Source organism: Crocodylus porosus, unplaced genomic scaffold, assembly GCF_001723895.1.
Source record: "Crocodylus porosus isolate Cpor-Errol unplaced genomic scaffold, CroPor_comp1, whole genome shotgun sequence".
NCBI classification, from domain to species: domain Eukaryota; kingdom Metazoa; phylum Chordata; order Crocodylia; family Crocodylidae; genus Crocodylus; species Crocodylus porosus.
The window spans coordinates 37,164,404-37,189,210 of NW_017728918.1; the positions used below are offsets into that span (position 1 = coordinate 37,164,404).

The 24,807-nt window shown below is 40.5% G+C and overlaps 1 protein-coding gene across 1 annotated transcript in view; it reads left to right on the top strand.

Moving 5' to 3' along the window:
* Positions 1-24,807, top strand: part of DLGAP2 (DLG associated protein 2) — a 162,946-nt gene that overhangs the window by 122,262 nt on the left and 15,877 nt on the right. Inside the window, exons 7-8 of the mRNA XM_019537482.1 lie at positions 1,502-1,917; positions 16,620-16,711. Coding sequence (XP_019393027.1) covers positions 1,502-1,917; positions 16,620-16,711 — 508 coding nt within the window. The remainder of the gene's footprint in view (positions 1-1,501; positions 1,918-16,619; positions 16,712-24,807) is intronic.

Here is a 24,807-nt window from a genome sequence, read left to right on the forward strand (position 1 = left end):
TGGAGAGTGTGTTCTATGAATAATTCACAAAGCCCATGTTAGTCCATTGCTGAGATTTTAGAGATGGTCCCTAAATATCTAGACAATATTTCTAGTGTTAAATTTGATAGGTAGAAAATATGTTTCAGGGTTAGTTTAGTGTTCCAAATTGATAAGAAGATAAACAGATTCCACATATTCACAGCAGAGGTGCACGCCTCTACGCCAGTGATTATCCACCAAAGTGCTGCAGGACCTTGAGGGCCAGGAACAACTTTGAAGGGTGCCATGGCTGCTCTTCTTCCCCACCTTCCCCCCACATCTCACTACCCAGGCCCTGCCTGAGGCAATAAGGGCAGGCTCACCCCTACCCTGCCAAGGAGGTAAGTGTAGGCACCTTCCTTCTCAGCCACTCCTCTTTTCCCCTTCTTCCTCCACTGCTCAACCCCTGTACTAAGAGGTGAGCATTGTAGTCAATTCGTTTTTCAGGTTCACAGAACGTGGATGGAGAACCACTGTCTTATGCACTAAAAGTGCCACTACTGCAATGGGACCCCTAAGGCAAAATCTTCATGCCTTTACAGTCCCTTTGCAGAATAATGCCTAGTCCACAGTACTTCAGTCCTGACTTAGAGGGTCTGGTACATGTAGGAGCTAGTTTCCATTCTTTGTCAATCTTTGCCTGGTCTGCTAAAACTGCTGATAAGTGTTCTAATCTCGGAGTGATACATACAGTTGCCCATTAAACCCTAGAGAAAGACCATTATCCTGATTCTGAGCTATCAAACAGTCTGTGCTTGCTAATTACCTGTGGTCCCCATTGACTTGAGTCAAATTTGAACAATTAACCTAGCTGTTGAACAATTGCCCTAGCTATTGCTTAAGAAATATATATTTCTTAAGCAATCCATTGTCCCTGAGCCAACGTTTTAAACATAAATCTGCTCCAATATATCAATATCCAAGAGAAAATGGTCATGAGAATTTTTCTATACAGTTCGTAAAAAATATTAAACGTCCTGCCATTATTTTCCACCAATTACAGAATTCTACCTCTGCCTTACCTCCGAATATCTTTGACTGTTTCTGAAAAGGTTGTCTAAGTATATCTGGCTTTTTTCTTCATTTCAACAATAAATGCAGTATTGCAGGTCCTACCTGATATTGCCAGTTCATTTTTTGATGATGTGCCATATTTTATAATGTGAGAACAGATCAATGTGAGCTTCCAAAGGTGGTTTAAATGATTTTCCTTTATATTTTGTTCAGATCAATAATGACACCATATACCTACATATATTCTATTTACATGCTTCCCCCCAACCCCTTTCCTTCTCTTTTTTCTCTTTTGTCACTTATTGTCTTATTTGTAAGTAACTTAAGTATTTGAAGAGTGGAAAGAATAGTTGAAAAATCATCTGCATAACTATTATCTAGTATCAGGTTAAAGAAAAACTTTGTCTTTTGCCAACACATAAGACTCTCATATATTTTTCCCCCTTTCTTTTTCCCCTTACCTAAGACATGGACGGTTTAAGCGCTCAAATAGTGTAACAGCAGCTGTACAGGCTGATCTAGAACTGGAGGGTTTTCCTGGACACATAACAATGGAGGACAAAGGACTTCAGTTTGGTTCATCATTCCAGCAGCATTCAGAGCCTAGCACTCCTACCCAATACAGTGCAGTAAGAACTGTACGGACACAGGGACTGTTCAGTTACAGAGAAGATTATAGGACCCCAGTTGACACCTCAAATCTTCCACCACCAGAACCCTGGCTGGAGCCAGCCATTGAAACAGTAGAAACTGGTCGAATGTCCCCTTGTCGACGAGATGGGTCTTGGTTTATGAAGTTGCTACACACTGAAACTAAGAGGATGGAAGGATGGTGTAAAGAGATGGAGAGAGAAGCAGAAGAAAATGATCTGTCTGAAGAAAGTAAGAACACTTCAGAAATTTTGTTGTATACATTTGATGTATATATTTTATGATGAGTGTGAAGTTATGGCAATTATCTGTATGCAATAATTTTATAGAAGCATATTACATACTTCATAAAACCAACAGAAAAACATTTCCTCCCCTGAAGAGCTTACAGTCACATACCTGAGTGCTCCAGTTGATGATATGGGCCACCCCTGTTGCCAATAAGGAACTCCACTGATGTTAATGGGGGGATCTGTCTGCATAGCCAGCTCCAGGATCAGGAAGGAACACGTTTTAGACTTGATGGCTGACAGTTTGTGCTGTGCTTCTAAGAGAAAAAGAGAGACATCATATAGCTTTGAGAATCATCTGATTCTGAGCTATTTCAGGGTCAAAGTGGGCTCTAGCAGGCCTGAGGAGCTGTCTCATTTATGCCCATGTATGAACAGCAACTCTACCCAAAATCTTTTCAATACTACATGGTGCACTGCTCCAGCCCTAATCTTTTCCAGACATCTTTAGTTGATAGTTGCTGGCTGTCTTCAGTTTCTGTACCATAAATTTTCTTCCATTTGGATCTGGGTTTTTTGAACAGCTTTACTGGCCCTTGACCAGTACAGTAAAATTCCTATTCCTAGATACGTATTCCTATACCTATTGAAATAGAGGGGCTGGAGTGGACTAAATATTCCCTCACCATTGCAAGTTATTTTGCCACTGGAATTGATCAGTGTAAAAAAAACCAGTGGAGAGGAAGGAAAAAGCTTACAGCAATAAGATTCTGCATGTATCCAAGCATATACCCTTTAAAGGGGTCAGTTACATTCTGTTGCTATCCATTTATAAAGAACTGATTGTTTGTTCACTTCCTGTGCTCACAATAAAGGGTGTAAAGTGGTGCAGTGAAGTGAAAATGAATTTCTTCCTAGAGCAGAACTCGGGCCAGTATTAACGATGATGATAAATACAATTGGTGCTAACATTCTACTAGACCCTCCCAGCAACTGCATCCATTGTCATTTATCCTTTTTCATAGATGATTTGTCAGTTAGTTTTTAGTTTACATTGTAATGCTGTATCCTAAGTGACAGGGATTATTTTTTTAAGTTCCAACCATCATACATATAAGATCTATCCATTTTAATTTGGGGGCCAATGTCTTTCCCCTGCACTTCTTCCCTATTATTTCATTGTATTCTTTCTTCCATGTCCAATTCATATTCATGTTTTACCCTCAGATTTCTGGGCAGTTCCATATGATGCTTATCATATGATGCAGGTAAGTTTAGGTTAGATATCAGAAAAAAACTTTCTACTAGGAGGGTAGTAAAACACTGGAACAGGTTACCCAGAGAGGTTTTGGAATCTCCATCCTGGAAGGTTTTTAAGATCTGACTAGACAAAGCCTTGGCTGGGATGATCTAGTTGGGGCTGATCCTGCTTTGAGCAGGGGGTTAGACTAGCTGATTTCCTGAGGTCCCTTCCAACCCTAATTTTCTGTGCAATGCTGGACAATTTCTGTAGCTCGCTTTCCACTTTTCCAAAGAAAAGACAGTCTGTTCCTTCATTAAATCATTTTATTTATATGCCATTATTTTGCTCCACCGTTCTATGCACAGGCATTTGCTAGGTAACTGCATAATCTTATTTCTGTAAGACCTATCTTTCCATACCCAACCCATTCCCTTTATTTGTGGTGATTCCTTTCATTGTGACATATCTGAAATTATACTGTAAGCAGTTCAAGCCAAGAACCTTGCTTGCATGTTTCTACTGTGAAGGGTTTATCATACTCTCAGGTGCAGTTAAACTAATACTAATACTACTACCACTAATAATAATAATATTGTACTTTAAAGTGGTTTTTAGCACTCCCCAGCCTTCTTCCATATTAGTGGATTTTTAATACTTCCTTTTATGCAGCACTCGGGTTTCTCAGTTCCCCCAAATCTATTTCTGTTGTATTATTAAACACTGTAAATTCTTTCCAATGATAAAGTTAAATCACTCAAAGTATCAGATTTCAATCTCCACAGGTATTGATCCACATGTGCAGCTGGTGATTGACAATTGACATAGAAATAGGTTTTGAACAGCTCTAAACTCCCAAGCAAGTGTTCAAATTGTTGGGAGATGGTGTGAGGGGAGTACACAGTCAATAATCTCCTCATTCATTTCTACTGGCCAGTGACAGGGAACAGACCTTACCCAGGGTGATCTCCTTCCCTTCTTCTTCAAGCTGTTCCTCACCTGCAATCCAGTCAAGTTTCCCACCTAATGAGCAGAGTGGGCGGTGTTCTCAATAAGTATTAATTCCAGCTGATCATGAGTGAGTGAGTGAGTTCTGCTTTAGTTGGGTTCATTGCTTTCTGGAACATAAAGCTGTCTTATTACTGCTTAAAGAAATTTGATTATGTACTTTGGATTAACAGTTATATCTATGTACTTAACAGCAGCAACTAGATACTTAAATATCCCAGTATCTTAGACTACCCTGCTGCTTAGAATCCCATAGTTTATAGTGCTGCATAATCAGGAGCATACATTTGTAAAGAGGTAGGTGAGGTCAAGGCATAATTTGACTGGGGAGGGTTGTGAGCTGCTAGATTATTTCCAACAAAGATTATATTTGGAGGATAAGCAATACTGTAATACTGTGGGTTTGGGGGCTTTCTTTTTCTGAAGGACTCCTATTCTTCATGAGAGAAAGAGAGCCAGTTTTCTGAGTGATATGGAATTACTGAGACACTATAAAATGGATTCCTTTGGCATGGTTACTTTTCTGGGAGCATCACTTAAGATGAGATTCTCCTCTCATCAACATGAAGTTGGTGGAGTTAATAGGTTTGCATAGTTTAAAAAAAGCAGATCTTGGCTTTAGTTAGTTGTAACATATGGCATTCAGACTTCTGCTTTATTCAACCATATGTCTCAAGTGCCCTTCATTTCAAGGGATGCCACTCATTTTACTCCCAAATTTACTTACATTGTTGACAAACAAATTACTGTCCCTTCTTTTCTGTTGATATGAATTACTACAGGAGAAAATGAAAAGAATCACGAGGCTTGAATTATCAAAAGTATTGCTTATACCAAAGGAATGAATCTGACATTCATCCATGAATATGTAATTTTCTTTGGGTCATTTTTCACACTTGGCATCTTTCCTTTGAGCTTTGGAGATTACCAGACCCAAGGTTTAGTGATATCCCACTATAAAATGTATCTCAATATACTAAAGCATTTGGCAGTTCCCTGAAGAACAGAAGCAGAAGTGTCTGAGCCAGAGAGAGCTAAGCAGATTTTCCATCTTCCAGTGGAACACACTATTCCCAAGAAACTTCACAGCAGAACGTGCACATTCAGAATGTCACGGTCAATACTCAATCCCTTATTTGAATCCACAAGAATAGATACAGATTGGTACCTCATAAAAGAGCATTATATTTATGTTGCCATTTATATTTTATCTTGGGCAAAGGAGTTAAATAGAATTGCATTTTAAAAAGCAATTTCACTTTGTGTATTAGCACAATAGCCTTGAGATCTTAGAAAACTTGTTTGATTGCCATATCGATTTTTTTTCTTTTGCTGTAGCCTCTCTCATAATGTTGTTGTAAGAGCTTCTCTCATCAGGTCTTAGTGAAGGAAAGAATAATTATTGCACCAAAAACAACCTATCATAACTAAAGTCCCCATCTTTGCAGTTCTGTGCCTTTACTTATTTTGTCAGTTAGCAGTAAATTAGATTTCAGAGTCTTTGAAAACTTCATTTATTTTTTTGTATCCAAATTAGTAGATAGTGGTGCTTTTCTCATTCCCATATGGAATCTACCAGCAGGGGTGGATCCAGAATTTGTCAAAAAAGGGATGAGGGAGCAGTAACCTGCACTGCAGGGCTGGCTGCACTCTGCTTCAAGCCTCCTTCCCCTCATACTGGTGCAGGCAGACTATGCCATGGGAGCCTCCAGCGACTTTATAAAGTCCTCAGAGCATCTAAAAATCCTTCTGCTCCCATCTGTGCTCAGAGGCACATCCTTTCCCTTTCCTCCTCACCACTGCTGTTTTACCTGCTGTCTGGAGATGGGGGAAGCTTTAGAGCCACTCCTACCTGTCCAGCCAGCCTGTGCAGGGACAGTGACAGTGGCAATGGAGTAGTTAGATTCCCACCCCATGTCCAGTACTCCAGAAGCAGGCACAGGGATGGGAACCACCCCCATAACCTCTGCCACTGCTGCTTTTGCTGTCCCTGCTGAGCCTGGCCCCTACACAGCTCAACTGGAGCAGGCAGGAGTGGCTTTGAAGCCTCGGGATGGCAAGGAAAGCAGCAGGGGTGAACAGAGAGGGGAGGAAAGGAAAGGGAGGGTGTGTGCTTTTGAGTATGGGGGGATTCTCACCTGATTTGAGGGGCTTCAAAAATATTCCCAGAGGCTCCTGTGGTGTGGGCCAGTCTGAAAGGGTTGTGTGTGGGGGGAGGAGGTGGCACCTGCACCACTGCATCCCCTGCCCCCTCTGGATCCACTCCTGTATACCAGTATATAGTTGTGCCTGTTCCCAGGATAAGTCATTTAACTATGTCCACTGGGAGAGTACATCCATACTTATCTTTTAAAAAATCTGTTTCTGAACAATTGCAATTAGAGCAGCTCTATATGGCACCAGGCAATACCATGTGGCAATATGGATATAGCAATAGTTTGTACACAAACAGAACCCGCTGAGGCTGAGGGCCATGGAACTGAAGTTTTCCACTTCCAAGATGAATGCTCTGACCACTACCCTATTATCTAAAAGGCATTGCAACCCGTGTTGCTCCAAGAAAAACGGACTGCAATTGCATTTTGTGAGGACTCAACTCCCATAGGCATACATTAAATATACTTTGAGTGCACATACTGGATTTGACCCCCTCAGGTGGAGAAATTCCTGGTTCCTGGATTCTGATTAGGTTCACGTTGAAGTTAGGTGCCAAGCTGTTCTGACTAGTGCAGTTCTAGGTATATACAGAGGTAAAACTCCAGGCACTGAGAGCAAGGACCAGCACCTACACCCCATGGGGTGAATCATGCCAAAGACCTCGGATCTAGTTCAGAAAGGTCTCCGCAGCACCCTCCTCCCTGCTGCTCTCTCATTCCTGCCCTTACCCTTGCAGTGCAGAGGGGATGAGTATCTGCAGTGGGGGTAAGTGCAGGGACTTATGCTGTTTAAGGGGCTGGATATTTGTGGGACACAGCAGTGGGACAGGTCCCAAGCTCCTGTCTGCAGCAGCAAAGGGTTACCATCCCCTGCCCTGGAGAAGACCATAGTGAAATAGAAGGGAGACCAGAGAGTTTAGATACTAGCTGAGTATCCTCAGCACTAGGAATTGTGGGAGTTAATAACCATGCAGGCCCAAGCCTTACTACAGGGAGGCAGAAGGAGCCTAAATTCCACATTTGGCTTATTTTTCTCAAGAAAGAAATTACCAGACACCTACAACAGTGATTTTCAGCCAAGATGCCAGGGCACTCTGAGCATGTGAGCAGTGGGGGAATGAGCTGGGCTGACAGGTGGAGTCTCGCAGAAAGGTTGAGTCTCGCATTCACCCATTTGCACGTGTGCACACAGCAGAGTCAGGGAAGTCAGGGCAGGAAGTGCTGGGGTGCGGGGAACATCTGTGGGCACTGCTTGTCTGCAGTATGCTCATCTGCTCTATTCCAGGAAGGAGGAGGGGCGTTTGCTTTCCAGCTGGCACAGGGGTTAGGCCATGGGGCACCCTTGGAAGGGTCTCTGGGGTGAGGCTGCAAGACCCTTCTGATACAGAGTATCATTTTAATCACAAAGCTTCCATTATGAAAGCTTTTTGGCAATAGATAGCATCAAAGATTAACATATAGAAACTTGTAATTTAAGTAACATTTCAATAGCACCAAGAGCCCATAGGATTATTTGTGATAAAATTAAGTATGTCGTGCTTTTGTGAGGGTCCTGCAAGATTTCACTGCAGATTTGAGATAGTGCCATCCCTGTCCCATTTTCATTTTTAAATGGTAGCTAAAATATCAATGCTTTGCTGCAACCAAGGCCTTGTACTGGACCTTGTGTATCATGCTGTGGCCCTAATCCTCCCCTCATTAAAATCAATGGCAAAACTCCTGCCAATTTCTGTGATTTCTAAATCACATCACTGACACATGTCATATAGTTTTAATCTTTCCATTCTGTGGTTTGTTTTAATAAAATAGACATGTTTGACAGTTATATGACGTACTGAAATGACAGCTGTGCTGCACTAAAATGCCATGCCACAATAGTCAGCTTATACATAGGGCTAAAAATTATGTGAATTGAGGAAGAGACTTACAGTTTAGGAGAAGATTTAAATTTTAAAAAGGTTGCCAGTTAAATAGTGAACCTAATTTATCTACAGGCATAGGAAATCAAAAATCTATTTTAAATTAAATGTAAACTTGAAAATTCTTACACATAGTAGTGATCTTGTGCATGTGTTTGTGCTATTTGAATAAGCATTAATGAATGCCTGACAATTAAAAAATTGTACTGGTGTTAAAGGAATCAGAAACTGATTTTTATTGGAAGTTTCCTCGTTTTGGCATATTAGTGGTACAACTGAAGAAAACATTTTTAACGACTCAAAGTGGTTTTGGAATCTGAATCGGATCTCAGTTATTTCAGTGTAAATCCATGTAACCTTGATTCTGCCCAGTGCTGCACATATGATATGAAGCTGGATTTTATTATATTAGTTCATAATATTTCATAAATATTATGATATAGCATATGGTTTTTCCTACACCCATGTAAAATGTTCCATGTTTGTGAAAAGGCCGCATTTATTTTTGTTATTATATACAAATAGCTTTGCTGGCTTTATCAGCTGTGTTGGACTAGAGCCTGTTCTTATTTAAGTCAATGGTACAACTCCAAGAATGATTAGGAGTGGACCCCTAAACAGAACTTCCTAAGAGCAGTCATTTAATTAATTAAAGATTGTTTTGTAATTTGTATGCATGATGGAGCAGAGTTAAGGCTGCATGACCATTTTCTGATATCAAGAGATTAGCTATGCAGTTTCTTCTTTTACAGAATTGATATATATGTTGCTTCATTTTATCATTTTCTTAGACACAAACTCTCCAGGCATTGCTAAACATCTCAATCTCTATACTCACTAGTATTCATCATCCTTTCATGGAGATAATCAATCTGCACTCATCAGAATTACTCCCCAATGCATGAAATTAATAACAAGGCTTTGCCTGTCCATTATGCTAAAGATTATGAATTTAAGTATTTTACTACTTTAATTTAATTACAGTGAATCTGAGTAGCATAACTATGAGAGATTCTAACTTGTATTTTACTAAGTCTTATTTACATGTCTATATAAAAGTAAGTTGGGGCCCTTTTTGTAGACTCTTGCTTCTACATATTTGTTCACTGGAAGTAGTGCTATAACAAGTTTTTATTATTATTTTATTATTATTATTATGGCTGATTTCTTCATTGCCAATGGGCCCAATTAAACAAGCATGCTCATCATTTAGGGAATGAGTAATTCCACTGAAGTCAATGGAAAACCCACATGCTTAAAGTTACATGTATGAGTAAGTATCTTGCTGATAATTTAACCATGCGAGGCTAAGCAGTATTTTTGGAGGGGTGAATAAGTTATTCATATAAAAATGCAATTTCAGTCAGTCTAGTTATTCAAATAGTCTCTGGTTGACCCAAAACATTTTCAGAGCTTCAGTACCAGTTATTCAGGTCCTGCATAGTGGTTATTATACTCACCTAGGATACAAGAAACCCAGGTGTAAATATTCTCTCAACAGAAAGTGAGGTCTGTCCTCTGCCAGGAAGTTTGTTTAGTGTCTCATAATCTCTCTTTCAAAGGAATATTTAAGTAGCTGATACAATGTGGCAGTTTCAGCAAGAAAGTTGAGAGAGAAGTGGACCATAACTCCTACATCCCAAACAAGTCTCCTAACTGCTGAGCCATAGCATATGGAGGGATGAGACCCCCCCCCCCATCCTCACTGCTTTGGGAAATCAAGGCATTTGGTTTTTTTAAACAAATTAAAAGTATGAAAACTGGTTTAAAAAAAACTTGCTTTGAATCAAATGAAATGTTTTTTTCCACCATTTCTTTTAATTCGCCAAAAATTATGGAAAAAATAAAATTTCTCATTGACATACGAAACTAAAAAAATCAGTATTCACACAGTTCTATTACTGATGACTATGGGATTATGATTGCATGGTGCATACATTAATTTATACAGTACTGGGAAGCAAAACTGAAATGTTCTCTCTACTGCATATAACAAACATAACCTAGAATCATCCTAGAAAAACAGGTCTGGAAGAGTCCTCTAATCCAGTTGCCTGCTCAAGGCAGGCAGGCTCTTCCTTGTCTTAACCATTGCTGCACAGTGTTTGCCTAACCTGCACTTACAAACTTCCAGTAATGTAGATTCCACAACATTTCCAGGTAACCTGTACCAGTGTTTAACCACCCTTGTGAGAATGATTTCATGAGAGCCAGACAAATTTCTCTTATTAAAATTGAAGACTCTTACTTCTACTACTGTCATCTCAGGCCACAGAAAATAGTAGATTGTCATCCTCTTTATAACAGTCTTTTGTATTTGAGCAGTTCCCACTCAGCCTTCTTTCTTTCAGACATTCCTGTTCTTCTAACCACTCCTTGTATGTTGTATTTCTTAGACCTTGAATCTTTTTGTTGCTGTTGCTGTCCTCTTGACTCTTCCCAATTTATCCATATCATTCTTGAATGCAGTGCCTAAAACTGGACACAGGACTCAAAGCTAGGCCTCAGCAGCCCTAAACAGAGTAGAAGAACCATTTCTCTTGACTCATGTGTAACACTTATGTTAATACAGACCATATTTTTGCCTTGTTTTGCAACAAATTTGCACCAGATTGTCATAGAATGAGATCATGTTGGTCCAGCATGAACTGCCCTGGACAAATCTGCTTTGACTGTGCTTATCTTCTTGTTATCTTCCAGGGTACTTAGAAATAAATTTCTAGATGATATGCTCCAAAAGCATGCTAGGTATTGAGGTTATACCTTGTATCCTTTTTTAAAGATGGGCACTATATTTGCCTTGTTCCAGTTTTCCATGACCTCAACTGACATTGATTAGTTTTCAAAGGTAGTAGTTAATGGCGCTGGAATAACCCCAGCCAATTCCATGAATAATTCAGCCCCACTGATTTAAAAACCTCCAGCACTTCTAAGTAATCTCTAACCTGTTTTTACCTTCCTCTAGGCTGATAATCTCCTCCCTTATCCTTGGTAACTCTGCTAGGTATCTAACAATTGACGTGACTGAACTAAAAAAAGCCATTAATGTTTTAGCCTTCTCTACATCATCCATAATTAAATTCCTCATGCCTTTTAATTAAGGGACTATATTTTCCTTCTTACTTTGGCTTCTAAAGTAATTCTAACATATAGACTATTTTTGTTATTGTTGTTTCCTTTCATGCCCCTTGCTTGCTCTATCGCTGTGTGTGCCTTAATGTTCCTAGTTTTTCTCCCTAAATGTCCATAGAAATAAAACAGATGAAAAATGTAATTCCTGATACTATAAGAATTCTCCCACGGTTTGCCAAACCATCTTTTTCACTCATTCTAGAAAACCTATGGCAAAGGATGACATTTTATAGAGGATGTTACAATGAATTTCTGGTAAAGTATTACAGTATCATTCCATCGTTTCCAGCACTGCTGAGATATCATTTCCTCTCCTCCAAGAATGGTTCAGAACAAGAGATAAGGTTGGAGTTGGATATCAGAAAAATTCCTGTCCAAAAAAAAAAGTGGATTTAAAATTCTCAGAAATACCTGGATTGTTTCAATTCTATTGCAGCATATAGGAAGAAATGCAGTTTGGTCTGGGAAAATTCTGGGGTGGCTTGCTTGAAGCCTGTGTTCTTTTAGAAGGATTAGGAAAGTTGCATTTATCAACAATATTTTCTTTAAAATGTTTATTCATGTTCTAAATATAAAGAACAGTTAGACAGTGAATAGAGGTCTAATTAAGGTGGCTGTGATTGATCCAAGCCAAAAACCTGGACAAAAGAGGAGCAGCATAGTCTTTACACACATAGACCTTCCAAGCTGGATTGCTGCTCTTCTGCCGTTAGGTGGATGAGGACAGCACACACAGCCTGATATACTTGTCCCTAGAATGATTGGAAATTAATTTGAATGAGCTTCAGTTAATTTACAGATGTTGTTCCAGGAAAAAGTGTTAACACATTTTATCTTGCATACTTCACATGTACTTAAAGTGGGACAATGGACGGTATAACAGAAAGCTTTCTCCTGGGAGAAATACTATGTTTGTATATACTCTTAGGCTAGGGACAAACATTACCCATTAAACAGTTTAAGTGATCATAAACTGGTTTAAACCTGTAACAGAACAGATGTTCAGTGCACATAAACAAGTCTGAATATGGCTGAAACTGGTTTAAGATAAAACTGGTTGAAGGTAGTATCAGACAACTGATTTGGGTCAAACATTTATGCAATGTCTGTCCCAGATCCCTTCCTGGTTTAAGTTAAATCAGAATCCCCCAGTATCTGAGATGCTTTGCAACTCTGGGTGGGGCTCTGCTCTTTGTCCCAGCCTAGAAGGGCTGGCCTCTCCCCTCTGCTCCTTGACTGCAGCTCCGTCAAAGACTGAAGGTACGGGCATATGCCTGGCTTCCTGCTGCTCCCCTGTCTACCTTACACCACTCCCTGCTCAAGTAGGGTTCCCCCCTCCCCTCTACCTTACACAGACACCTCTCAGCATTAGCTATCAGACCACATGATGGCCACGGTCTGTGCTTTGGGAGGCGGGACAAAGGCATACAGGACAGTGTTGGCTTAGGGCTCTTTGGAGCTAATCAGCAGGTAGCTGGTAACGCCCCTCCATTCCTTCCTTGGAACAAGATGTTTAAGAAGAGCTTGAACTAATGAGAGAGCCTGTTGTTTTCTTAATGGGCTGATAAACATTGTGTATGGGATGATAAATACTGTGTTATTAACTCCCTGCTGGGCTGTTCAGAAGTGGGGCAGGGAACCCCTCCTTAATCAGAGCATCCTGTGGGGGCCTGACCATGACCCCTCTCAGCTCAGTACTATGGAAAGGAAGGAAGGGCTGCTGTAGTGCCCTCCCTCCCCCCGCCCAGCTTCCAGCCTGAGCCACTGCAGGCATGTGCTGGCATTTCTTCAGTCCAGCAGGGATGTCTTACAAACCAGTTTAGCCTAGCCAGGTTAGACTAACCTACAAAGATTGAATCAGTTCAGACTTAGGCTTTTTGAATTTCTGTCCCTAGCCTTCAAGTCAGAAAACTTACTGTATAATGAAGCTGTTCACTATGATGAAGCCAAAAGATATAGAGAGAGATGGATAAATATAGATATATTCCAGAAAGATCTATTATTTTAATTAATCATAGAATATTAAAGTACTGACAGTAAACCAGGCATATCCATAGTTAATGAACATCTGTTACCTATAGTATATATGAAGGTGTTTCAGAAACTACCAGCAAAATGGCTGCCTATGCTGTATGTCTGTGACAAAGTGGAAAACTACAAAACAGCAGGAGAACCAATGACATCATTGTTGAATGCACCAATCATTTTATACCGAACATGTGTGATGGTGCTGAGCATGTAAACAACATGTCCAGGAAGCTGTCAGTGTACACCAAGGAACAGCATTCTAGCATTAGTTTTTTGTGGGCCAGTGGTGTACTGCCTAGTGAAATTCACCATAGGATTGTGACAAAATACAGTGAGAACCGTATGGCTCAACAGAATGTCTATGAGTGAATTGAGAAGTTAAAAAATGGCCAGATGTCCATAGTGGATGAACCCTGGAAAGGACATGCCAGCACAGCCACAGCAGAGGACAACATTGCCAAAGTCACTATGACTTTTTGTGCAAACAGAGCTGAGTGAGCATTCCTTCACTAGTGGCTGAAGTAGGTGTATGGGCTGACAGTATCCACACCATTTGGCATGCTCACCTGAATTACTAGAAAATGTGTGCCCTTTGAATGCCAAAGCAACTGATGGATGTGTATAACTTCTGCACCATGTATGAGATTAAGGTAAGGGGTTCCTCTCATGCATCATCACTGGAGATGAAATCTGGGCTCCCCATTACAATCCTGAGACCTAAAGACAGAGGATACAGTAGAAATACACATCATCACTGCTTCCTAAAAAAAATCCATTCTCAGCCACACTCTAGCAGGTTCTTGCTCATCCTGTTTTGGGATTACATTGGACCATTTCTTGTCCATGCAGCATGGGGTTATAATCAATAGCAACACCTACTACCTTCTCCAAAACTACCTGAAGCCAGCTAGTTGGACCAAACAGCATGGAGAGCTCAAGTAAGGTACTCTTCTCCAACTTGACAATATAAAGCTGCACAGTGCACAGAGGACCGTCCAGACTTTTCATTGACTGGGCTTTGAAATCTCACTACAGTCCTGATCTTGCTCCAAGTGATTATCACTTGTTTGGATTGTAGAAGGAGACCCTTCATGGGCACACATTTGGCAGTGATGCAGAAGTGCAGCTCATGATACAGGGGTGGCTGTCACACCAATCAAAAAACTTCTTCTTTAAAGATGCTATCAAGAAACTTGTGACTCACTGGAATACCTGTGTTGCAAAGCAGGGTGATTACATTACAAAATAATGTGGTCCAGTAAATGAGGAACATTACACACAAAATAGTTTTATTTCAAAATGCCATTAGTTATTCTGAAATGCCCTTGTAGTTAGGGTCAATTCAAATCTTGGTATACAGATTCCTATTGATTCTTGTGGGCTTTGGAGTAGGTGTGAAGCAACTTGTATAGGTGGGAAAAACAGCAGACAAGCTTTCAGGCTTTAAACACCCTTCATCCAGTGTGGGAAAGAAACACTCACAGTTCAATCTAAGTGCAAATTAGAACAATTACTTTAGTTTAACTTAATTATGTTAATGAATTTGACCACTTGAATTGAAAGTAAACAGTTATCACCTGTGGAGCCAAGAAGTTAGAGACAGAGGTGAAAGGTTAAGTTAGAGGGGTTGCTACATGTTACCGTTCACACATGCTAAATCTTGGGAGTGTTACATACTATTAAAGTTAGTACAAGCTATGAGCAGTAGCACAGTAAGTTTATGAAGAGTTCTGACAATCTGTGACCTGCACAGCAATGACTTGCCACTAGAGGGCTAGTCAGCAGGTCTCCCAGCAGTCATGCCACAGACTACATTGCCCAGGCACACCTACTGCTCTCTCCAGCTATTGGCTGAGCCAGGCTGGCAGGCAAGCAGAGCAGCTAGCAAGGCTGGTGTGCCAGCAGGGCAGGGGTGGGAGTGTCTCCCTTCCCAGCTCAGGCAGCCCTCAGATGCAGGTTATGCTCATCCACGCACCACCCCACTTGAGCCAGATCATTCCCTGTCCACTCTGCCGCTAATGTAAAATCACTCCGTGAGTCCACTTGCCCTGGAGCAGTGGCAAAGGTCCCTCAGGGACGGGCAGCAGTGTCAGGTTAGGGCTGGTACCACTTCACTGGGCAGAAGAGCACTGGCAGGTAGATAGTTCATCCATGGGAGTAGAGGGGCTGGGCTCAGTGCGCTCTTGGATATTGGAGGACTGGACTTTGCTCATAATATCTCTGTGGAGCTGTCAGATGATAACATAACACAGCCTCCTGAAGACAGTCTGGAGATACACTTCACGTGGCAGAATGAGTGCACTTGGCACATGTTTTCTTGCTTGAACATGTGGATGCTTGTGTTTTAACTGCATTTAACACATGTGACATTTAACATGTAACACGGCCCTTACGGTGAGCCATAAAGCCAATGTCTCTGTTAAGTCCATAATTTTAATGCCCAATAAAGTTCTGAATTTTTGTTCCCAGGCACACCACCTGAAAGTATTGTGTAGATTTCTTTTGAAGACAGAGGCTGTGAACGCAGAAATGGACTGCTTGTTTTATGAAAAGTATGATTAATCGTATTCCACAATGGAGGCTTGAGTGGATCTCCGGGTTGTTAATTGTGTTTACAAAAGAAAACTAGAAAAGTTATGCTTGTGAGATAAGGCTAAAAACGATGATGTACTATGGAGTTTGGAAAAGCGCTTATGACAATCCCTTAGTCTCTCTGACTTCAGTAGCCCTGCTTAATTATTTGAAGTTAAGTTTATTATATGAAGTTAAATTATTTGAAGTTAAGTACATAAGTACTTTGTCATACAAGGAAGTCAATTACAAAATATTTTTGGAGTGCTCCTGTTTAGGACCGAGCTTTGTTTTTGAGTCATTTACCGGATACATAGTGTTTTTTCTTAAAAATTAAACATGGGTGGCAAACTCACAAACTATCCAATACTTTCTCAAGCCTTTGATTTCTTTAATAGAGACAGTTGTAGTTGATCCCTCCCTTCCTATATCAACCTTTCCTTATGGTATTTCCAGTTATTAATGTATTCTTTTATTGATGCCATGGAAATAGGGGCCCACAGAGTCTCCAGATGTCTTGTTGAAAAGACATGGAACTAGGTATTAATATCCTGAAATAATAGAATAACAGTGCAATCTTTCTTTTATCTAACTATAATTTTGCATTGACTTTCAAGGCACCCATTGTCAACAACCTTTCTCCTTTCAGTTCTAGGTAAGATCCGAAGTGCTGTTGGAAGCGCTCAGCTCCTTATGTCTCAGAAATTCCAGCAATTTTATTGGCTTTGTCAACAAAATCTGGTAAGCCAATGTTTCTGGATATTATTGGATAATTGAAGCAAGTTTAAAACTTAAAATGCACAACATTTGTTCTTAGCATTCTAGTTTGGAGTCAGATTTACCTAACAATGTATCTGATTGCTGTAAATCATCCAGCTGTACAAGTTCCAAAGTTTTACTATAATGGCCCATATTTGTCCTAATATAAAATAGAAAGTCAGTAGTGCAAGAGAACTGGGAGCAAGAACAGAATAACAGATTTTTTATAGTAGAAAAGGCAAGAAAAGAAATGGAATTAAGGTGCCTTAAAAATCATGTGACTGAGTTTCTGAGCGTGACTGATAGGTGGAGTTTGGCTGTTTGGTAAGTTGATCAACAAACTGGCCAGAGGCCACAAATTATAATATAATTTACTGAAAGTAACAGTAAAAGACAACATTCTACTAGGAAGAGCTGCTGCAGACTGCACACACAATGTGATGCTTCTGCTCTAGAACAGGCAAATGTAATGATTTTCAGAGCTCTAACAGTTATCTGCCCAGGTTGATGGATGTTAAGTTAGCAATACCAGATTTTCCAACATAATATCAGGGTATAAACCACAAGTTGGCAGAGAAAAGAAAGAGGGAGAACAGTTCAGGAGATCCTGAGGATTAAGTGAGAGAAATATCAGAGAGGAAGCACAATAATAGGAAAATACGTTAATGGTTTTGTAGTAGTGCATGAAGGAATGGGATATGGAGTTAGGAGTAAGGAAGAAAAGAGAGTACCCTGGAAAAGGCTGAAGGCTTACACCTATTTATTGCTCATACTACATTTCAGAAGAGAGGAGCATTTCATCACCTGTAAGAGTGGTTCCAAAAGTCAAATAGATTATCTCTTGGCCAGGCCATAGGAAAAAGCTCATAAACAGCACAGTCATACAGCAAGGGATGACAACTCAACCTAGACTTCTAGTTGTGGACATAGTGGCAGGGAAGAAGAGAGGGACAGATTGGGAGAATTATAGTATGAAATGAGAAAATATTAAAAATTACAGAGAAAAGATGGTAAAGCTGTGAGAATAAGCTATACAAATTGAACAAAGTATAGTGAACTGGAAAATGCTGAGAACAGCAGAAGTGTATGAAAATACCAAGAAAAAGATACTGAAGTGGAAGGATATACAATGATGGACTGCAAAATGTAAAGCATGATAGAGATGGAAAGAAGTTAACCCTCACCTGAAGAGGCATATCTTTGAGATGCTCAGAGGGCACTTAGCAGGAATTAGCAAACTTTAACATGTAGACATTTGTGTTTTAAGTGCTATTAATATAGTGTAAGTGTAAGATGTAACTTCACCCTTAGATGTGAATACTATACATGAATAAAACCAGTAGAATGTTTAATTAAAGTCTTTGAAAGGTTCACAAACTTACTCATATTTGTACAAAGTAAAGGAGCCATGGATTCAGTACTTGTTATTAGAGAACTGCAAGAAAAATTCCCAAAGAGACATAAGAAACTATATGACACATTCATGGACTTTAAAGCATTCAGTAGAGATCCCTGTGAGATAACGCACTAGTACTTGCTTAAGAAAGGAGTGTCAGAAAAGATGGTCAGAATTGAAGGAGCAATTGGAGAGAGAAGTCAGAACTTCATGGAGAATGACAGAAAACCTTGACATCAAGACTGGGTTGCATTAAGGATTCAGTGCTAAACTCATTTTGGTTTATTACTACAATAGGTGTGCTAAATAGTTCTGTCATTGGATCTGTTATTTGTAGGCTATCCTCTATAACAATAGAGGGAAAAGAAGAGAAGTATCTGAAGAAAGGTGGCCTAAAAATAAATGCTGGAAAAACAGAAGGCATGGCCAGTCACATATGTGGATGGAAAAGCAATAGTTATGAATATTCCAGGGTGGGGGACCTACATTAAATGGTGAAGGCACTTGTTAAGCAAAAGTAAGAAAGAGTTAAAATAGGATGGAAGAAATTGAAATAAGTTTCAGGAATGTATGTGGTAAGGTCGAATGCACTGAAGATAAAGCTCAGTCCGACAGTGGTGAGACTGGTGTTATTATACAGAACAGACACTTAGATGATGAGAGGAAAAGTTGAAAAAGTACTTGAGCTCACTGAGGTGAGGATGCTCAGGTAGATATTGGGTGCTTCACTGAAGTGCAGTCATAGGTTTGAGATTGAAGCCAGGAGTCAGGAGAGATGTGAATGAACTCAAGGAAAGAAATTCCTTTGGTCAGACCAAGGGAAGAGGGAAGATCCATGCAGCTACAGTTCAGCCAAAGTGAGAGAGAAAGGGACATTTAGTCTAAAATGATGTTTCCTTTTTAAATTGTAGTGTCTTAAAAATATAGTTTCAGGCATGTTGGTATTTTTCCACAGGGCAAAGTCTTATTTTAGTCTTATTGACTTTTTTCCAAATTTAAGAAAAGCATTAAACAGAGAATAAATCTAAATTATGAGAAAAAGAATACATTTTGTAAAATATAGGTCTGAACCTATACTTTTTACACACAGAGTGCTTGCAAGATTGGGCTTCATATTTTGCATTGTCAATTACCTATATGAAGTCCTTGGGCCAGAAGAGCAGCTGAGGTAGAGTTATTGGTCTGGTAGTCCTCACGAACCTAATTCAATTCTAAATTTTATTTTCATTAATATGACAGCTGCTATCAGTAATAGGAAAATTGTAGCAACTGAAGATACTAATCTATAGAAGAACATAATTCTTTGAGTGCAAGACAATATATGATAGAATGTTTCCCTCCTTAGGCTTCCTTTCAATATTGAATAAAATTGTTACCTTTTACTTCTTTCTCTGTGCAGTGCACTAAAAAAAGTGCTGAATTCTATTGTTTGTGTGACAGGAGATGTGACCTAAGTATTTGTCTATATGAAATCCGTCTTTCTTTAAATATTTACTGTATAACCTTTTAAAGTCCTGACAAGACATTCACAGTGGAGATGCACATTTCATACTTGTTATCCATGAAATTAAGCAGCCAGGGTTCTGAAAATTGTATCCAAAATATTTCTGAGAAAGTAACATCCAAAGTGCCCTTCCTTCATGTACTGTTATCTAATAAGGAATGGTAAGTTATATGATCCACATTAGGAAAGCATCCAATTATCTGCTTCAAAGGCTGTGTTAAAATAAGATTTTACTCTGTATTACTGGATGGCTCAGAAAACTCACACAGACTGTTAGATAACTATTTCTCTGATCATAGATATGTTGCATATACTTTTTATATTTATTTTCTTGCTAATGAAAGAAATTTGATTGTCTATAAAAGTCTAGTTACATATTCAGAAGTGCCATCCATTATCTGATTAACTAAACTATGCATACTTTGTTTATCTCTGAGGGGGTGTTTGCAGTACTTGTGCCCAAGAGAATTATTATAATAAGATGTAAGAACAATACCTGCCCAGCATGTGCATTACCTGTTTAAAACAGATAGCAAGATTATTATTTTTTGTGGGGGAGAGGCGAAAAAAAAGATAAAATCTTGTGGTTTTAAGACAAAATGATTGACGGTATTAAGTGAAGTTTGCCTCTCTTCCTTCTGATTAATAAATCAAAGTTCCTGAGAATGGCACTGCTCGCTGGTTCTTACTGTTAAGAAATATTTTGATGGGACTGTTATTAACTTTGCCATCAGTGAAGTAAAGCTACCAGTGGAATTAATAGAAAGTAACTACTGAAGGACTGGGCCTGTAGTATGTTTGATTTTTTTTCATCCCATCAGTATGTGTTTTGTTGTAAACCATTCACTAAATTTGCATCCACAACAGATGCTCTGTTTGGTCCTGAATCAGCATCATTGAACTTGATGGGAACTTGCCATATACAGGCAGCCAGCTATTACTACAACCACCCTAGAGTGCATTCAATGCCCCATGGATAGAATACACCTGTTGTCTACCAACACATAATACAATGAAACAAAATTTCAGCCAGAAAGTAAGGGGTTCCTCTTCATCTCATTCAAAGCTATAATTCAGGTTTAGGGTGGCATAACTAGGTCAGGGTAAACAGTACAGCCATACCAAGTGCCACTTTAGAGGGGACACAATTGTACCAGTAACACACTGGCAGCCAGAAGTCATCGCTGCCCTCAGGTGTCATGGCTGCCCTGACAGCCTGGCTGTATTGTTATGCTTCTGGGCAGAATATGATTACCCAGAACAATTACTCCATCAACCAAGGTTTGTGAAAATTGCAGTAGGACTTTATGCTGCATGATTGGTCAAGGTCTTGGCTGTATGTTTCTTACAAAAGATTCTCATCTGGCTTCATCAGCTTTAGAGGAGTCATGCTGATTTTCATCAGGGCTGGGGACAGACAAAAAGCCTGAATTGGTTCAATCTTTGCAGGTTAATCTAACCTGGCTAGGCTAAATCACTTTGTAACTGCACAGACATACCAGACATGTAGCCACATGCCTGCAGTGGCTCAGGCTGGAAGCTGGGGGGTGCTAGAGCAGCCCTCCCTTCCCTTGCACAGTACTGAGCTGGGGCTGGGGAAGGGGTGGCCAGGCCCTGGCAAGACACTCTGATTAGCCCAGCAGGGGATTGATAACAGTGTTTATCACCCCCAACTAGGTGTTTAGCACCCTATTAAGAAAACAACAAAGAGACATTACCAGCTACCTGTTGATTCTGCCTGCTGATTCAGCACAGGCAGTACTCAGCATGCAGTCTTCTACCTAATACACAGACACCTCTTATCAAGGCAGAGAGGAGGGGGGCATTCCTGCTTAGCAGGAAGTGGCCAGGGGAAGGGTGAAAGCAACCTACAGTCATGCTGAGATGCTGGGAGAGCCTGGTTTATGTTAAACCAGTAAGAGGTCTGGGACAGACATTGCATAAACCGGTTTGACTCAAACCAAACCAGTTTCAGCCATTTTCAAACTGGTTTATCTGCACTGAACATCTGTTCTGTTACAGCTTTAAATCAGTTTCTGATCACTTAAACCAGTTCATGTGTAATATCTGTCCCTAGCCCAGGTGAGAATCTGGTCCTGAATTCGCTGCATCATAGTGTTTTCACTAACAACCAAGGAGAGTGTGGCTGGTTAATTACTGCTCCCTAGTAAATTAGCCACACTAATTCTAACAGCCTGAGCTTTCTTTAAAGGGATAATATGTATGCTGTCATCCATACTGCAAAGCTTGGGAGATCTACTGAGTTCACAGATCAGTGTAGCATGGCTGGGCTGCAGGTGAATATAGAGGTACATCAGCATCACCAATGATCATTTGACTAGCTCTTTGCTTCCTTCAGGATAAAGGCTGTTGTGATAACGAATCTATTCATAGAATCAAAGCCTGAATTCAAAGCTCAGCACTAAAGATGAGAAGTTTCTGGATAAAATGAAATATAAACAGATCATAGACATCTCTAATATTAGTCCTTTTTGCTAGAGGTTACCAGCCTAAAATGATGTAGATTATTGTTTTATGTGAGCAGCAGGAGGCAGCTCTCTTATGGTCCAGAAAACACAAAACGTGTTCCAATCAACAGTCGCTGCATTAGAAATTATACCGTATGGAAACTGGTATGAGCTGAGCTGTGCAAAGAAGGGGACAGAAGGGTAATTACCTTCCATTCAGAAAGGAATGGCAATTCACAGTGAGTGACCTCCAGCTGGCATCATTTTACAGATCTTTAGAGTAAACTAGGAAAATGACAAGAAGGACTGAGAGGGTCATGGTGTAGTTAAGAAGGAACAGATTGAAATACAGGATATATTAAAGGATACATACTGGCACAGGACTTGCCTCATAGTAATTTTCACGCAGGGGACCTAATTCTTGAAGTTAACAAGTTGCACCCATTTCTGTTACATAAGGGGCAAAGGCCAGATTGAAGGCAGTTTTTAAGTGATTAAAAGTTTTTAAGCCTTAAGTGATTTCAGTGGATGCTTAAATATTTTTTGCATCTGGCCCCTGGTTCATATAACTTACTGCCATACAGATTCCAAGTGATGTTGTAACACTTAAAGTGACTAGTACAGGCACCATAGTCCACTTAAAAGTTGTGTGTCCCCTTAGGAAGTTTCCTAACCTGCAGGAATCTGTGGTATCACATTAGCTCACCATAAATGTGATGGTCTCCTGGAATGGAGGGAGTGTAAATTTGATCACCCTCAGGCTGAGAAGGGTCTTGAAGCCAAGCAAGCCCACATAGTAGGTAAATGTTCCAACTAGTACAGCAGAACCCAGATACTACACAGAGCTATATTCCTATAGTAAACCGCCTCTAGCAGTGAGGGTTTGCAGAGTATCTGTTGCAAAGTATCTGGAGGTATACAGAGCCTCAGTGAACCTCTGAATTGCTCCACCTATTTGCTGTGGCATTTACATATTTAAAAGGACACTGCTACTCCAAACTGGTGGAAGGAACTACTTGTGAGCTCCAGCTGAGTGGAGAAGTGGTGTCCTTTGATGCAAATTCTGCAGCAATCAGCTAAGTGGCTCATCTTTAATTTGACAGGCCACTCAAATCAGGTTGGGAACCACCCAGATACAAGTAATCTGGGTTCTACAGTAAACTGTTACATAGAAGGTGGGTAGCATCCGCTCTTCCTCCACCCATTGTTTTAAATATAAGTGACCTTGGCTGGTGTGCTTTTTGCTGATTATCAGGCCCTACAACAGGTTTAGGTGCAGGGATACGTTATTGTAGGGATGTCCAATGGGTGGCGATCACTCTCTCTAACACTCTAGCTGGTAGTGCAGCCAGAGTCTCTAGTCTCCCCCTATTGCCCTCAGCTTCTGCTTCCTTGCTCCCATCCATTGGTGGGAGCAAGGAAGCAGGAGCACCAGCAGAGCCCATGGGGCAGAGCAACAAGACAGCTGAGGTGGGGGCCTCCCATGCACAGTGTATGTGGGGGCACTGCCCTTTTGTGTACAGTACAGCAGCTGACTTTACATATGCTGCAGTGGGGGGCAGAGGCTAAGCAATTAGGCAGGAATAGGCATATACACTCAAACTAAGGCCTGTTACCAGATTTGCCCATCACTTTGGGGTGCACTCATTTATTAGGGGTACATTCCTGGGGTCTCTGTAAGTCTATCAATGTGCTGCTTGTGTTACTTGTGTTTCTGTATGGAGCTGTATTTTTTCCTTCTGCAAGTCGCCCCCAATAGAGCTATCTTGCAGGACTTGGTTTCAATGGGGCTGGGTTCCTCCAACCACCGAATCAGTCAAACACGTACACACACAGATTAACAGAGCATGCCTGAGCCAGGCCAGGTTATTCAGCATTGACAGGCTAACACCCTCATATGCCTTGAACTCAGTTCATCCCTGATTTCAGCAGGACAATAATAAATGCAGTTAGACACACATACACACACGCTAACAAGGTAATCCTGAGCAGGCTGGGTCCGATCAGCACTTTCAGCTGATACCTCAAAACTCAGCACATCCCAAACTCTTGTCACAATGGTCCTAGTAGTAACTCCCTTGATAAGCAGACCCCACCATAGCTTTTGAGCATTGCAGTGATCTTAGGCTTAGGTAAAAGAAGCATTGCTGCAGAGCAAATGGGGAGGTCAAGGGGAAGAAAGAGTAAATAAGGTTCAGAGAGAGAATAGTAATCAGCTTGACCATAAAAGTTATTTATTGCCAGGTATATGAACTTATGATGATACCAGTAGTAATAGCCATACAAGAGAGACAAATAAAACAGTTACAATATTACATAGTTTCAGTTAGGTATTTGGGAAAGTCTAGCTCAAGTTTCATCAGCAAAAATGAGGTTTAGAAAGCTGTGCCTGGAGTAAGAGAATAAAAGTCAGGTTCCTGGAGTCAGAGAGAGAGAGAGTCCTGTTTAAAAAGCTGCGCCTGGGGTAAGAGAAGAAAAGTCAGGCTTAGAAAGCTGTGCCTGGAGTAAGAAAGTAAAAGTCAGGTTCCTGGATTCAGAGAGAAAAAAAGAGTTAGGGTCTCACCACTCAGCAAAGCTCCAGGTGTTTGTTGGAGCTTGCAGACAGGCGGAGCCCTCAGCATGATCAATGGGGAGATTCCAGGCAGAAAAGGAGTGGAACTGGTGCAGCTTTTGCATCCAAGCGCCAGGACAGAAACATGAGCTTGGGTAG